Raw genomic sequence first — 17,110 nt, forward strand, 5'->3', positions numbered from 1 at the left:
CTTAATTAACTTGCTGAGGAAGGGCTATGTTGAGTAAGGCAAGTACGTTCAAAGTTATCTATGTTATCAATGGCAATCCAAAGAAAGAAAAGCTGTGGGAAAAAGGCAGTCTGTGTTTACTTACCTTATAAATGCTCCAGGCATGGGGCAGTCACCTGGTAATAGTTATTATAAAACAAACTCTTAGGTTTTTTGTATTATTATTATTATTGTGATTTTACTTTTTTCCTCTTTTTTTAATACAGCATCAGCATTTTTGGTTTTATATTATTACTATTATATGATATTACTGTTATTTCCTTCTTATCTTTGTTTAATTTCTACCAGGTGTGGTTATTAGTTAATTTTCAAGTCATTAGTGGAGGCTAAAAGCAAAATAAATTCCTGAGAATGAGGAATATAAATTATAATGCCAATATTGAAAAATAAGCAAATTTCTTTTTGTAATTGGTTTTTAAGTAACTGCAGTTGTTGGATAATGGTAGTACCAAAAGCCTTCAACATTTCTTTAAAATAATGAACAGAATAATCAAAGCGTTTTCAATAAGTTCAAAGTTATTCAACAAAAACTGGAGGTATTAAAATTTTACAGGACAGGCCCTTGTATTGGCATCAATTTTATTTTGTCTGGTTGGAGCCTATTTCAACCTGGTATTAATTTTGCATCTTATTAATTGCAGCTTTACTCATGCCAAATTCTTAATAATATTGCTGGAATAAATGTTTTACCTTTTTAAGGGCTTTGAGGGAAAATTAATAACTTGATTTACAAAGGAATATGAAAAAAAACGTTATGCCATCTTTCACTATAAATCACCCATAAAATTTATGCATTAGAGTTACCTAGTTTTATTACTATTTATAGTCAATTTTTTACATTTCCTCTTCCACTGGATTTTGGCCATAATTACATTGCCACTTAAAAATTCAAGAGATATCACTGTAGGAGGGGTGGGCTAGGGAAAGAGTGGAGTTTTGAGAGTTTTAAAGAATACTGGATTCTTCTATATGTTCTCTAATAATGGCAACATCTTTTGACATTGCTTTTATATTACGTCGCTCTTTAAGTGAAATAGGTGCTCCAAACCTTGGTTTAAAGCACTACTTTAAGAATCTGGCTCCATTCTTCTAAAATTTAAAAAAAAAAAAAATTTAGGAATCTGAAAGACTATTTCAGTATCTCCATGTTTGTGTCTGTAATAAAAAAAATTGAATATTTATGTTACTTTCAGTATTTACATAGCAGCAGAGGGAAGATGCAAAGTGGGAAAATACTGTCACATTTGAAGGAAAATACTACTACATTAAGTACTGTTATGTTTGTCAATGAAATGAAATAACCTATGACAGCTGCAAACAGCTTTTATAAAAAGCTGTTTTTTATAAATTTTTATAAAATTTTATACTAATGCATCTTCTTTTTATTATTTTAAAATTTCTAATCATGTGTTGGAAATCCATTTTTTGTCCCCTCTGATCATGGGGCAGGAATCCTACATGGACACAGATAAAAGATAAAAGGCGCTCTTCTCCTTGGGACTGAATCCTGTTTATTATCAGGAGCCACCTCAGATCCAGGCAACACCTCAGGGGGTAACAGAGGCCGAGGTGTATGATGGTGTCCAAGAGAGAGAGAGAGAGCAAGAGTGTGTCCTCCGGGGGGTTTCAAGACCAGGGAAAAATGGGTGGGGCAAAACCGAGGGGCCACATCCAATGGGACACGGGTGAGGAGAAGGGGAGGGGGGAGCAGGTCAGGGAGAGCCATCACACCTGAGGCTTAGGTGGGAGGAGGGGAAATGTGTGTGGAATAAACCAATGTGACATAGTGCAATATAAAAACTATTCAGTGCAAATTCCCAATCACCCAGTGCAAAACAACAACTAAATAACTATTTAGTGCATCGCAACAATCATGGATGCTCAGGACTGTTTTATTTTCTGATTGTAATGTATGGTACTGTAGTATTACTCAGGCAACAAATTGTCTCACTGTATTTTCTCATCTTGAAGAGATGTTCCTTCAAAGCAAGTCCTCAGTTTTTTTTTTCTTTTTGTTGTGGATAGGTTTATTTGCTTGTTTTTGTGGTTTTGGTTTTTTTTCTTTTCTTCGTTTGGGTTTGATTTTTTGTGTTTTTTATGGGGATTTTGTTTTTGTTGGTTTCTTTGTTTTGGGTTTTTGTTTTTCTTTGGAGTTTTTGTTTTTTGTTTTTTGTGTTTTTGTTTGGGATTTTTAGGGGTATTTTGGGTTCTTTTTGTTTGGTTTCATTTTTTGGGGGGATAAGATACACTTCTGTTAACGCATTGCTGCTGTTTTGAAGTTGGTGACTTGACTTGCTTGTAAATATAACAGATATCTTACGGGGAGTTTTCATTTCTTCTTGCATTTTAGAAAAAAATCAGTGCTCTTACTTAATACTTTCTCTTAATGCATACACTTATAACATATTTAAGTAATAGTAAAATAGTTCTTTTTAGTAGTGAAAAGAACATGCACACCTAGATGTTTTGGAGATGTAGCATTGCCGTGTGCCCTATTGCTTCCTCCAGGCAGAGTGTCCATACAGGCATTTCCTACAACTCTGGTGCTACTTTTATCCATTGCTTGCAACAGCAATTATGCCAACAGAAATATAAAGTATGGGAGTATCTAGGATAAAGGAAAATGTTTCAAATAAAAAACTAATTATGACAAATTCACTTGCAGAACTTTTGTATAGGTACCTTCTTAGGTGTCTCATATTTTTAAGCTTTTTCTTGTTTTCTGTTTTCACAGTCTATTTATCTAATAAGAAGTAATAATTTTGAATTGCTTAAAAGGGAATTTTGTCTCATACCTTTTAGAAAGCAAAGAGGATCATTCTTCTGTAAGAAGAATGTAACCGATCATCCAGAAATAAACATAATATGTTTGGAAGCAATTTGCAGGTTTCCAGTTTTTCTAAATGAAAATTAATTATTTTCTTCATTTAATCTGTTCATATTAAGCATATGTAAATGGTGATGGTCAAATTAGTATTACTGGAATTCCTAATTGCAAAACAAAATTGAATCTGGATAAGTACCTCAGAGCTGCTTTTTTCCTCCCTTGGTATATAAATCAATACTGTTTAACCACATATGTAGTATATTGTGGTATATTGTGATATTATTGAATCCTCATAAGTTTTTCCTATGCCGTACTCATATCTATATCCATACAAAACTGTCTTATATTCTTCAATCTGCCATCTAACAAATCTTAAAAATTCTTCTGATGATTCAAAGTTTTATCTACACACAAATTTTAACCAAATAGATACAGGTAAATATTAGTTTCCCATAGTCATCAAAACTCCCATTCTAAGTGGTAGTTTGCTCCACCGTAAGACAGGTAATATGACTTTTGTCAGTCTCACTTAAGTGTTTAGTAAAATTTTGGAGAAAATTATTCTGGGAATTATTGAAAAACAACTGAAGGGCAGCACAGTCAATGGTCACAGTGACCAGTTCTTCATGAGCGGAAAGTTCTGCTTGACATACTTAATTTTCTTTTATTATAGGGTAACCCACCTAGTTGATCAAGGGAGCCCAGTTGATGTGATCTTTCTGGATTTCAGTAAATTTTTTAATACTGTGTCTCACAGGATCCTTCTGGACAAAATGTCCAGAACTCAACTGCATAAACACATCATATGATGGGTGAGCAACTGGCTCATGGTTTGGACACAAAGGGGTGTGTCAGGACCGGGGTCCTGTCACTACTGGGGTTCCACAGGGCTTCATCCTTAGCCCAGTTCCCTCCCATATTGTCATAAATGACAGGGATACAGGACTGGAAGGAATACTGAGCAGGTTTGCAGATGATACAAAACTGGGAGGAGCTGTTGATTCCCTCAGAGGTAGGGAGGCTCTGCAAACAGACCTCAATAAATTGGAGTACTGGACAATCGCCAGCCATAGAAAGTTCAAAAAGCCATAGGAGGGCCAAGTGCTGGATTCTACATCTGGGATGGAGCAATCCTGATTGTATGTATAGATGAGAAACGGGAATCAGAGTTGTGGAAATGGACCTGGGGGACCTGGTCCATTCTATTCAGCAAGCTGAATAGAAGTGAGCAGTGCTCTGGCAGCCAGCAGGGCCAGCCCTGTCCTGGGGGGCATCAGGCCCAGCATGGCCAGTGGGCAAGGGAGGGGATTGTCCCACTCTGCTCTGCACTGGGGTGGCCTCACCTTGAGTGCTGGGGGCAGTTTTGGACACTGCAGTATTAAAAGGACATTAAACTGTTAGAGATCATCCAAAGGAGAGCAGCAAAGACGGTGAAGGGCCTTGAGAGGAAGCTGTAGTGGGAGCAGCTGATGTCACTTGGTCTGTTCAGCCTGGAGGAGACTGAGCAGGCATTTCATTGCAGTTACAGATTCTTGTGAATGGAGGAGGAGGGGCAGACCCTGATCTTTTCTGTGTGCTCACCAGTGACCAGACCTGAGGGAATGGCCTAAAACTATGTCAGGGGGGGTTTCCAGACAACCTGGAGGTTGAATATCAGGAAAAGGTTCTTCACTCAGAGGCAGGCTGGGCACTGAACAGGCTCTGCAGAGAAGTGGTCAAAGCACCAAGCCTCAGGCACGTGGTGTGACTTGGGGCTGTCTTGTGCAGGGCCAGGAATTGTACTCAATGATCCTTGTGGGTTCTTTCCAACCCAGGAAATGTTATGACAGAAAAATGCCATTTTTTGTCCACTGACTGTGAAAAGAGTAATGATTAGACTGGGTGCTTACTGTTTATGTGTTAAAATTTAGTTTATATGAGTCAGATTGAAGGAATTCAAGTTAGTGCTCTTAACCCTCAACCATTTGAGGGTCTATCCGAAAGATTTTATGTGTTAGCATAGAATACCAATTATCATGGAAATGAAGATAACAAGATTTTGTTTAATAGTGTGTAATATATCTTCACAATGTATCTCCCATAAAGGAATGTTTCTTGTCACATTTCCTATATGCTTAGCCAGAAGCTTAAAACTTTTGTTTATGGTTTATATCCAATTACTTTTTTTTCTAACTTTAGTATTAAAGAGGTGAATATTCATATTTGTTTTAAAATTGTTGTGTAAAAGAATTTCTGAGTCTAACCAGACTAAATATTATTATTTAAAGAATATATTACCATATATTTTCATGGGATATTCTATCAGGTTTCCTCCTCCATATGAAATAATAATTGCATTAAAAGTCTTGCAGTTATTTTTTCTTGCCAGGAACAACTCTCTTTTTGTGCTTCTACATAATTTTTGCTTCATTTTGGCTTTATTAGTCTTGATTTAATAATTAAATTTTGCATGTTAACATTGATATAATCTAGGAGTCCTAGAAGGTACATCAGGAGAAGATGAAAATGTATATTGTTTTATCTGAAGCATATTGCCTGAAAATCATATGATTATTGTAACAATGGACAACCAAGGCATGGGGCCCTGCCAGCAGGGCTTTAGGAAAGGCAGATCCAACCTGATCTCCTTTTAGATGACCCCCTAGTCGATGAGGGAAAGACTGTGGATTTTCTCTGCCTGTAGGCTTTTCTTTGGGTTCCAAATAAAAGCAACATAGTGCACTGTAAAGATCACCTAATCTAGTGGTGTAAGTTCCTCTCTACAGTTCATTGTACTAGACTTTTCCAATTCCAACACAGAAATGAGGTGGCCTGACTTTCTTTTTTAATACTGAGAAAGTTTAAACAATTAGCTTAGCTTGGATTATGCTTTTTTACAGGGCTAAAATTTGATTGAGATGCATTCTGCCTTGATGATCACGTAGCAATAAACTTAAGTGAAGGGAAAACATAGTTTTTCCATGTGTTTCTTCCAAAAAAGGAGCATAATAAGGCTTGTGCTGAAAGCTCAAATCTGACCCAAATGTTGTTTCTACCCACAAAACAAAAGAAAAATTAACTGCAACACATGCAATGGTTGATGTTGTCTGAGAGCTTACCCAGGAATATCTCAAAAGTTAGTATAAAGATAAAATGAATAATTTTGTGGGAAATCACTGACTGTCTGCACTTTCGTGTCAAGTTGTTTGCAGAAACCTTTTGTATCAAATTACAAAAAGGTACAATGTCCTGATATATGTGCACACATATATCTAGTGCAACTACTTGCCAATACTGAACTCTAGAATTGCTTGCCTTAGAATTGTTCTTTAATAGAAACTAAGTCCATTTTCATACTTTATTTTATCTTAAAAAATCACAGTTTCGTAAATAACTTTTCAAAGAATTCTGAGAGATACCTTTGTAATTTTCTTGGCAATTCATGTCTAGTCATTATGTAGAATCACAGTTTAATGTTAGTAATTTATGCAAGGAAATTCGTGCTTTTGATTTCTGTGAACCTGCCTCCTCCATCTTTTTATGAGTTGGTAGTTCATATGATCTACCTTGTTATTGTATAATCCAACAGATAAGAATGTTTTAATATACTTCCAATACTAGCTATACAATTTTTATATAGCTAATACAGTTAAAAAAAAAGAAAACAAATTTCTTACTTCAGTAATGAACAATTATCGCCAGTTAGTGGTGACTGGCATCTTTGTATCTTAGTATGTGATACTTCTGAAGCATTATGGCAGTGACTTGCTCCTAAGTATGAGAAAACACAGAAGTTTCTGCACTTGTGGTCTTTCTAGTTATTGTTCAAAAAATTATTATTGTGTCATTATTTGATTTATAGTAGGCAAATAATTCAAGAATGAAACAGGTTAGATAACATGTGGGAGTGTTTTGAAGTAACTGAGTTATTTAATTTTAATAGGTCATAAAGCTTGCTTTTGAAGAGTTTGAACTGGAAAGAGGCTATGATACTCTTACTGTTGGAGATGCTGGGAAAGTTGGTGATACCAGAACAGTGTTGTATGTGTAAGTAGACAACTTCAAAAATTTTCCTTGGAAATTTGCTGTCATGTTGTTTCTTCCAGGCTAGGATATATCTACTTAAATTTGCAATTTTAATGTATTGAACTTGATAATTAATGTAAGCTTAAAATTCAAACACTGTCAAAGAAGATTGTTCATTACAAAGTTCACTCCAAATCTTTAGTAGCATCTTTATACGCTTTAACACTGGGGACTAAAAACTGTAAATTGAATTTTTTAAAAGAAAATAAATGCTTCCATTAAAAAACAACTACCTGTATAACTGTAATTGCATTCACCAGCAATTAAGGGAATAAAACAATAAAAGGCTTGGATTTCAGCAAACAGAAGATACAACTTGTGTAAAAAAATGAGGCATTGATTGATACCAAAATTTGAATATTCAAAATCGGATTTGTGTATAAAGTTGTAATGAACATGCTTTATGGAATAATACAATATCATATATTGATGGTATAGGAATTTAGATAAATTTGAAAGAAAATTCCAGACTAGATAGCTACTCTTAATATACAGCTCTTCAATACTTCTGGACTAATGGAAATAATAGAACCCTGTACAGATTAATTGATCTCATCTACCTTAACCATCTCATTTTTGTTGCATATGCTCATTTTTTCTTACTGCATAATGAGAGCCTGTGGTTAACAAGAGATTTTGGCTATCGCTTTTAGAGGCTTAAGTTATCATGTGAATCCTGGTCATCAAACACAGAACAAAATTACAGCTTTGATAAATTATCAGTGACTAGATAAGAGAAATTAGCAGCATTTATGCCATAATAACATTACTTGACTTAGCATAAAATTCCGTTGGATAAAGACAGTATTGAACACATTTGATAAAAATAATCCATTGTAGTTTTATATTTTGAGAGGGTTTTAATCCATATAAATAGATTGCCTTTATATGTTTCCTTTACTTAATGATAGCAAATAAGTGCTCTTAACACCCACACATTTTATTTTAAATAAACTAGAATGCTTTTGCAGGGAGAGATCCAAGGACAATAATTCCATTATATGTATTGGTTTAGAATAGATAAAGTTATTAATTGCTAATTTCTGAACTGTCCTATCCAAGTTCTTAGAAAAACCCTAGTTTAATTTGACTTAAAAGGTATTATAAAAAATTGTTGAATTATTTGCTCAATGCTTGTTTTTCTTGGGTTGCAATACCAAGTATCTGCTACTGAGTAAATTGAATTCTATATTCTGAGTATCTGAAAAAGAGAAAATAAAAAACAAAAATTAAAACAAGCAAAAAAATACCCTGTTTTGAGGGCTTACACATTATACTAACAAGAAAAACATGAACTGGGAATGGATTTCCACACCTAAGTTTATTTTTTCTTGTATTTTGCAGACCAGTTGTATAATGCAACAGTCCTTCTGGTGAAGTTGATTTAATTACTTGTAACTATGACAAAAGGGTTTGCATTTTTTTTTCTTTTTGAGTTGGGATATGTTTTTGCTCATAGAGATTGCAAAACTCCTTGAGTCAAGTCTTTAAGTAGTAAATTTGCTATCCCAAACTTTTAATTGTTTTCTACATTCTGCATACTTCATATGTCAAAATTTGCCAAAATTATGTCAAAATTAAAACTATGTGTCAATTTTCTTTTTTTTTACCTTTCCAGTTGAAGCCATTTAGTCTGTGACTACCTAGTTCACATCTATTTTCCTTGACTGTGCAAAAAATAAACATAAAAATTTAAAAATATTATTTTCTCATATTAATTCTTATATTAATTTAATACGCAGCACTCCATAATAACATCACCTCCTATAACTTTTTTTCACTTTAATAGCATTTTAAAAATCCTGTAGCCAACATCCACTTCTAAATCCATCACTGGCATTTCTAGAACTAGTATAATGTTCTCACTAGAGACATACTTTACTTCTAACCATTTCTTCAGTATATTTTTTTGACTAAAATAACAACTGTTTTATCCCTGTTACTCCACAGCCCATCACATAGGATTATGGTACAGTGTTGGTCCTACTATCTTTACTATAAATTGTATGTTTGCTCAAAGTGAAATCTATGCAAATAAATTTATCTGCCTTTTGGGTAGCAAAATTAGAATTACAATGAAAATCATTTGAAAAACGAAATTATTAATAACTGAAATACACTGGAATACAGGAAGGCCCAAGGACAAAACTATAGTCTCATGATAATTAATAATGAATCTGAATTTCTACTGAGACAGTGTTCTCAAAGTTACTAAACACTGGAATATATCATGCATTACGAAATATGTAATACTTAAACAGCATCACAGATACGTGCCATTTCACTTGCTGTTCAGAAGGATCTTTCGTAAATGCAAAGTAACATCCCTCATAAAACACTAGGCCCACTTGTAGATATATTATCATGAGAAAGTTCATAACTAAATGTCAGAGTGATTTTCTTATCAAAATTTTTTATTAGTTGGTTATAATAACATCTGTTACATTTAATGAGCTTTGAGCAGCACCTTGCAGTTTCTTATTAATCCCAGGAGAATGAAGGAGCCTACAGCGAAGACTTTTCTGGCTAGATTTAATTTCTAAATTTCTTATAGTACATTAAAGAAATAATACAACTTTTCTTACACTCTTCAAGCTTCTGTAGCAGACAAAATGCCTGAATTTCTGCAGAAATTATGCAGAATATCACTGTAGAATCTCATGCACTTGAGTCTAAAACTTTGCAGCTTTTCTGATTTAGTTTGAACACATTATAATAAAATACATATCTTTCTAAATTCAAATCTAATTCTAAGTATTTGAATCTTTCAGCTTAGCAGAAAATTGACATGTCTCAACATATAAGCCTCAGCAGTTCCAGTTCTCAGGTGCTAAAGTCCTGAAGGTAGTAGCTACCTCTTTATTGGGTGCTTAACTGTAAATTTAAACATTGTAAACAAACCTTGTATTGTAAACAAACTCAAACTTTATAATGAGTTCAGTTGTGCCAGGATGCTTATAAGTCAGTCAACCTATGAACACTGGAACTGTCTAAAGGCAGGTCAGTAAATAGGGAACCTTTAAATACTTTATGGAAAGAAGATTGAGGGAGTTGAGAATCATAAGATATAATGATCTTTCCTAGCACAAGCTTTCCATAATGTCTGAACTCTCATCCATTAGCAATGGTCTGCGTAACATCTAAGCTGTAGCACTACAGCTCGAGGGGAATATGAAGGAATCTTGATTAAAATGGAGAAAAAAATAGACTCCCCATCTTTATTTTTTTGGACAAAATTGGGAAAATACTTAGGGAAAGTTTTAACTTCACGAAAGATAGCACTGAGATCATACAAAACCCAACACACTTTGGTGAAGAGCAAATTATTTCAAATCAATTTTATACATTTATTTGAGAGTCTATTTGGCATATTAATTGAGGATCTGTTGGGTTTTAATTTATTAAAGTATTTCATTTTATATTTATAGTAAACTTTTCTAAAAATCTAATTACCAATATCTTAAATAAATAAAGAGGGATATTCACATCAATTTTATGATTTTTATCAATTCTTCATCTGTAATCCTTACTTGTTGGAAAAATTAGTAATCTTCATGGATTATGTAGGCTGAGATGTTTAGCTTTGGAAAACAGTAATACAACTTACTTAATAGTAATCTAAATATGCTTAGGTTATAAAGTTTTGAAAGCAGTTATTTCTTATATTTAACAGAGTTTGGCTAGAACTAGAACCCTTTCAAAATAATTCATTAGTCATTATTATATGTTTATCAGTCAGAATGTTTCCTTCAATGTCCTGTTTTCTCTTTTTAAATTCTTGTGTATTAAACTAACACATTGCTTTAGAAGGTCTGCTTTGCCTCCAAATGTTATGATTTATGTTCGTCTTGCAGCACTTACATTAAAGCTTAATTTTTAAAAATTATTTCCTTAAAACATGACTTTTTAAACTATTTCCTGTATAGAAAAGTGTTAGTTGTTTTTCCTTCAATAAAAAGAAGAAATTGTACATTAGTGATTCAAAACCAATTCATTATGTCAGCTATTTCAGTACACAGTAAAAGCATCCATGGTAGTAAAATGCTTTTAGTAAACCTTTTCTTCTACGAAGTTTGGAAACTTACTGGTGGCTTGGAAAAGAACCTACCCTTTCATAACTGGTAAAAACCAATATTACTGCTCCTGGAGACCTTTCTCAATAGCTTGGATCTGGCTTCTTGTGAATAACTAAGCAGAGAGCGAGCTGTTGCAAAAAATTGCTTTCAATTAGAGTTGCCTTTTCTGACCTGTGATCTGTTCAGAACAGTGAGAAGCTCAGCTTAAGTTTGCCTCAGCATTTTTAATTTCCTTCATGTGGTGATGAACTGAGGTCATCACCGCATGAAACGAGGTTAGCACCAGCCAAACTGCCTGAATGGCTGGTCTGCAAGTCTCTGTTCTTGAACTTGCATATTATCTGATCTTGAGATGATTACAGACTGTGACAAACTCAGAGTCAGTAACAACATGTGTTGGTAGAGAGATCTGCATTCCCTAAACATTTGATATGCTTTATCTTCTGTCCTAGTTGAAGGATGTAGTTCTATCTATGGAAGCATTTTCAAGGAATAAAACCAAACAGTAACAACAACAAAACCCCAACCAAACTGGCAAATAAAACAAAACAAAAACACACACAGAAACTACCACACAAAAAAAAAAAAAAAAAAAAAAAAAGACTACATTTTATTGATTTCTGCCTTTGTCTTCTTTTTTCAGTTTTGGGGGGGAATTGTTTTTTCCCACTTCCTTCCATTCCAAAAGTCTTGGCCCTCTTCCTATACCCCTAGATGTGAATTTGAGAAAGCAATTGAATTTTGTTTGGTTCGTATCTACCATCTATGGATAGACCACTGGCATTTTGAAGGGAGAAGACTCTGCCTATTTGATCGGTTTACCTTATTCAGTTGTGGCTTTTTTTTTTTTTTTTTTTTTTTTTTTTTTTTTTTTTTTTTTTTTTTTTCCTTGCATTTCATAGAGACATTTATATTAATTGAAAGTGTTCCATCCTACTCATACAGACTTAGAATTTCAGGGTTCATCTTATCTGTGTTCAGAAATTATCAGTGTAGGTCTCATACATTAATCAGATTACTGAAAATAAAGAGAGCCACTTAAACAGTTGTTAGTTGGTAATGCATAGGTTTACACATCTAAATAGCCATTGAGAAATTTTTGGAGAAAAACCACAAGTTTCCAGTTGTCCTTCAATGTATATGGAATCTTTACATTTTCTTTCTTTTTATATGTAGTTCTGCAGGCATCTCCTAAACTACTTTTGTTTAAGTTACTCACTGTCTGGTGAGGTATCTTCCTTTCCTAAGCTGGCTATATTATTCATTTAAATGAATGTCCCAACTTTATCAACATTCATTCTTTTATCAGCAAGAGAATATTAAATATTCTGACTATAGCTAGCATCACTTTGAACCTGTACAATTCCAAATTAATTTGGTAAGCAGCTCAGTTTTCAGACTAAGCAGCTGCTTTATTTTCATTCTTACACAGGTCAAACTGAGCAACCTAGCTATTTATCATTGTTTCCTGATTTCCTTACTTATCCAAGATAAACACTGTTTGTGTGTTTGCATATGCTGAGTTACAATGGAGTTTTTCCCTCCTTTTCTGCACCTTTAGTATCATAATAATCAAATACTTGCTAACATATACTTGCTAACCAGAAATCCTATAGATCATATTAGAGCAAACTCAGCCATTTTATCAGCAGTTCCAGGTGCTATGTTCAGTAGTAATTAGTAAGCCCATTCTTCTGATATGGAGATTGTGGTTTTAAATTTTATTTTCAATATATCTGAGTAAGAACCCAAATTATTGTAGATATGGGATATAGTTTCTTGTTCATAACCTTGACTGAAGACAGAGAATTCCTATATTTTGTCTCATGGTTCCTCAGTTCTCACCTTGTTTCTGCTCAGCCTCTCCTTTTATTCTATCTTTACATTTCACAGTATTAACAACTGGTTTACTATATTTAAATAATATGTCTTTGGAATAATCCATACACTGTTTTCTTGATAAATTCTGCTTCTAGAACATCTTATCTTGTTTTGGCACATCATTAGTTTTACTTAACTGATGCCTGTTTGTTTTGCGTAATCAAGACTGAGGGTTGGAAGAAAGACAGAGAATTTTCTGTTTTGTGTCTGATAAAAGTTTAGGTAGTGAGATTCTATGGCCACTTTTTATGTGTGACTTTTCCCAATACTTTTTGTAAAACTGTGTACCTATCACCAGGATCTGAATGGCTGTTCAGGACTAGAACCTGATTATGCACTTGTTTTTCACTATAAAGAAGCAGTATTTCCTAATGATTCTTTTTGACACACAATTTTTTGATATCAGAATTATAGATGTATAAGTGATACTACTGACAAGCGCTGAAGTTTTATGATGGGATTCACCACTTTGCCTTATATGTGTTGTATACTGCACTGTACTTACCTATACAGAGCTATGACACGTTGCTGAGTGAGAAATAGCAGTTTCCCGAAATTTGAGAGATCATTCTGAGTTATTTGAATGGAGTAGATGTGATTGTAGTAAATTCTGGACACACAGGCTGTAAGGCATGTAAAGCAATTTTCTTCACTTTTAAAAAGCATGGCAGAAGAGCAATACTGATCCAAACAGGTGAAAACTAATTCATACAGTCACTCTCATCTCATACAACTTAATTACTTAATGGAAACTTTAGGTGGGAACAGCTTTATTGGAAGTGTTTAATCATTGTTGAATGCAGTCATTCAAAATATTTTTTCTATTACTTCACATAATGTTCTATTTAATATAGAATAGTTAATTTTATCATAAAAACAACTGATTAAAACAGGATGTGAATAGCTTAAAAGCCAGTGTTTTGTGGTAGTGGTGGTGATAGTAGTAGTAGTAGTAGTAATTTATGCATCTACAAATGACTTTGCCATTTATCCTACATACAGACTCACTGGATCTAGTGTTCCTGATCTTATTGTGAGCATGAGCAACCAGATGTGGCTTCATTTACAATCTGATGACAGCATTGGCTCACCAGGATTCAAAGCTGTTTATCAAGGTATGAGCTAAAGTAACTATTTTAAACTTATGTTGTCACTTACTTCATTATACCCCAACAAATTAATTTCAAATAGGCATTTAGTCCTTTCACAAACTTAAAGAGTTTTTATGCTGTCTCTGTTGACAATTAATAGTAAACGAAGACATGGATTTGCAAATACCTACAAAATAAGTAAAAATATTTGCAAGTAAAAATGAAATTTATTGTGCTAATACTTTTTGCTGAAAGGTCAATAGAAACTACAAATTTCTCATATATTTGAAGGGTCTTAAATTTTACATTCTGCTAACCCATATCATATTGGATACTATTTGAAAAATATTGTTAATATTCTAATACTTTATTGGGGTAGTTATAAAACTTATTTTCATGCCTCACTGAGAATCTTCACAGAGCTAAGTCAAAATTAGTATGTGATGAAAACAACAGACTAGATATATTGTATATTATTATGGAAATTAGGAAGTTGTATAGAATTGTGGAAATTTAACTAAAAAAAAGATCTAAGTTACTCTAGCCTCATTTGTGTTGCTTCTGTCTCAAAGAAAGGAGAACTTTTGCAATATAAACATCATGGTTTTTTTGGTTTTTTTTTTTGATGGTGTGAAATTCAGTACCTTCTGAAGTTGATTAATTGTATTTAAAAATACCTGATATCCCTTAGTATGCATGCATGTATTGAATTTTTCCCTTTTCAATACGTTGTATAGACCTGCAGCTAGAAAGAGCTCTTTCTTATTAACATCTGGTATCATTTTCTGTTAATTTCCATGTTAATTAGTTCACCTTAAGGATAAGGGAAAACACTTGATACTATTTTCAATAGTACCTTATGGGCATATATGATGAAAATAATTTGATAATAATCTTGTAAAAATTAGTTTTGTACAAAAAATGCTGCAAAACATTGAGAGACTTTTCACAGTTCAATAACTGAAAGTATACCCTGTTTAAGTGTTTCACTTCATTTCTAGTTACCTTACTGTTTCATCAATACCAAAACAGGCAAAATAAAGAGTGAAAAGTTATGGAGATGTTAACCTCAAGTTTAGAAAGTTATACATTTATTGCACTAAGGACATTATGGCTTGCCTGAGCAGGTTTTTAGAAGTAGAGTCTGTGGCTGTGACATATTGTGAACATTGAAAGGAACAGGAACGGGAAATATTCCCCAGTGGTCAGTGAGGAAACGTGATGTTACTTCTCCACACCAATAGTTTTCTACTAGTGGTCTCTCCTTTGAAGCAGGTGGTGGTAATAGCAGTAATTAGGGTTATACTGCCACCATTATTTTTCCCTAACACTGTATTTCTTTGGGACTCACTCAAGCTCACTATTTGTTATTCCCATTCATGGTACTGATTGGAGCATGGTAATCAGATCAACTGTTTTACATTCATAGTTTAAGTTTCTGTGTGCACATATTGCTGGATAATATTTGAGGTGTTTTAATTATTACTATTGACTTATTTTATGCACCATGTTTTGGTTTTCTTTAATGTGAACTGAAATCAACAAAATAAGGAAAAAAGAGGAGAAAGAAGGGGTGATTCTCCTGAGGATGGCAATCATTTCCCATGAGAATCCTCCATAGAAATACAACTGAGATTTGCAGTCCATGGCCATGAGAATAACCATATGAGAACAAGGAAAATTACAGAGGCTCTTGAAACACTGTCCCAGTTGATTAAGAGTGATGTACAAGAGCTGTGAATGAAAAATCAGATTTAAGGCTTGTAGCCCTTCTATGGCTAAGAAATCAAGGAATCTTAAGACATTGCACCATGCATTAAGCCTGTATCGTTACACAGCTTAAGTAGGTTTTATTGCATGAGTAGAATCACATACTCTTTATCTCACAGAACCGTACCCCTTCTTGACCCTTCTGTCATGGTTTTATCTTTTGTACTTGAGTCATTTCTCGAGTCTGTGTTTATTTAGAAAGTATATTGTCTTTAAAAAATTCATTTGTGAAATGCATTCAGTGGAAATAGTGATTATATAGTGGAGAGAGTGTGTTGGCACAAGTTATGGATCTGACAATTTACACTGTTTCCTCAAACCAAAATTATGAACTTTGCCTTCTCGTAACCCTATGAAAAAGTTTAAAAATTTAAATAATATATATCAGACAATTTATATTTTCTGCTATAATTTCTTTCTGGAATTTCTAGTGTAAATTAATCTGTTGTCATTTCTCTATTTGTCTAATGATGTTATTTTATTTATGGAGTTCAACCTCTTACTTCTGGGGACTTTCTGCAAACACCTGAAGTACACAATATGCATTTTGCAGCAGCAATAGCATCTCTTTGATGAAGTATATTGTTATCATTTGACAGTTGGATTTTGGCTTTCAGTCTTGTTTTCCAGCCAGTTGTGGGTTTTTCTGCATTTTTTTTAGTTTTGCAAGTCAATTTCAGAATTCTGAAGTGTGAAATGTTTACAAGTTCAAAAGTATAGTAAATGTTTTAAGATGAAGGTGAATTATAGCTTTTTTCTCTTTTTAATTTCAATGTTCTCATTAGTTTTATTAGCATTTTCTCGTCTTTTATTGTTAATGAAACTTTTAACCATCTGCATTCTCAATACATTTCCTGCTTTAGGCTAAGTATAAAGTTTAAACTTTTATCCTGTCACAAGGTGCCTGAATAAATATTCTTCCTCTTGTTTAGCAAAGAACCTGTCTAAAAATAGAATCTCATTTTAATTGTGAGAAAGTTAATAGATTGTGACATGTAACCTCAAGGATACTGTCTTTATGATTTCAGTTAGCTAAAAAGAAGGCAAACTGCAGTCTTTGATGCCTTATACATGTTATGTAGACACAAAGTAAAGGACATCCTTATTTGAATCTTTTTTCCCAAAAAGTTGAGTTTTGCTCAGGATTGGAACATGATTTCTCACCCTCTTGCAATATGTTTTACAGCTCACCAACTGAATTTTGTCTTTGTATCAATTTTTTTTTCTATTACTACTTAAATGGTGTCATAGCCTATAGAAAATTGTTACTTTAACTGAACTTCATCTCACTTTAATTATTAAGAAAGGATATTAATGATGCAGTTTACCTATCTTACATTATTAGCATGTCCACGTAAAAA

The 17,110-nt window shown here is 33.5% G+C and overlaps 1 protein-coding gene across 1 annotated transcript in view; it reads left to right on the forward strand.

The window, feature by feature from the left end:
* The window catches only part of CSMD1 (CUB and Sushi multiple domains 1), a 1,092,714-nt gene that overhangs the window by 796,080 nt on the left and 279,524 nt on the right, over window positions 1-17,110 (forward strand). Inside the window, exons 11-12 of the mRNA XM_053939637.1 lie at window positions 6,789-6,892; window positions 13,891-14,003. Coding sequence (XP_053795612.1) covers window positions 6,789-6,892; window positions 13,891-14,003 — 217 coding nt within the window. The remainder of the gene's footprint in view (window positions 1-6,788; window positions 6,893-13,890; window positions 14,004-17,110) is intronic.

This window comes from Vidua chalybeata, chromosome 3, assembly GCF_026979565.1.
Source record: "Vidua chalybeata isolate OUT-0048 chromosome 3, bVidCha1 merged haplotype, whole genome shotgun sequence".
In the NCBI taxonomy this organism is placed as follows: domain Eukaryota; kingdom Metazoa; phylum Chordata; class Aves; order Passeriformes; family Viduidae; genus Vidua; species Vidua chalybeata.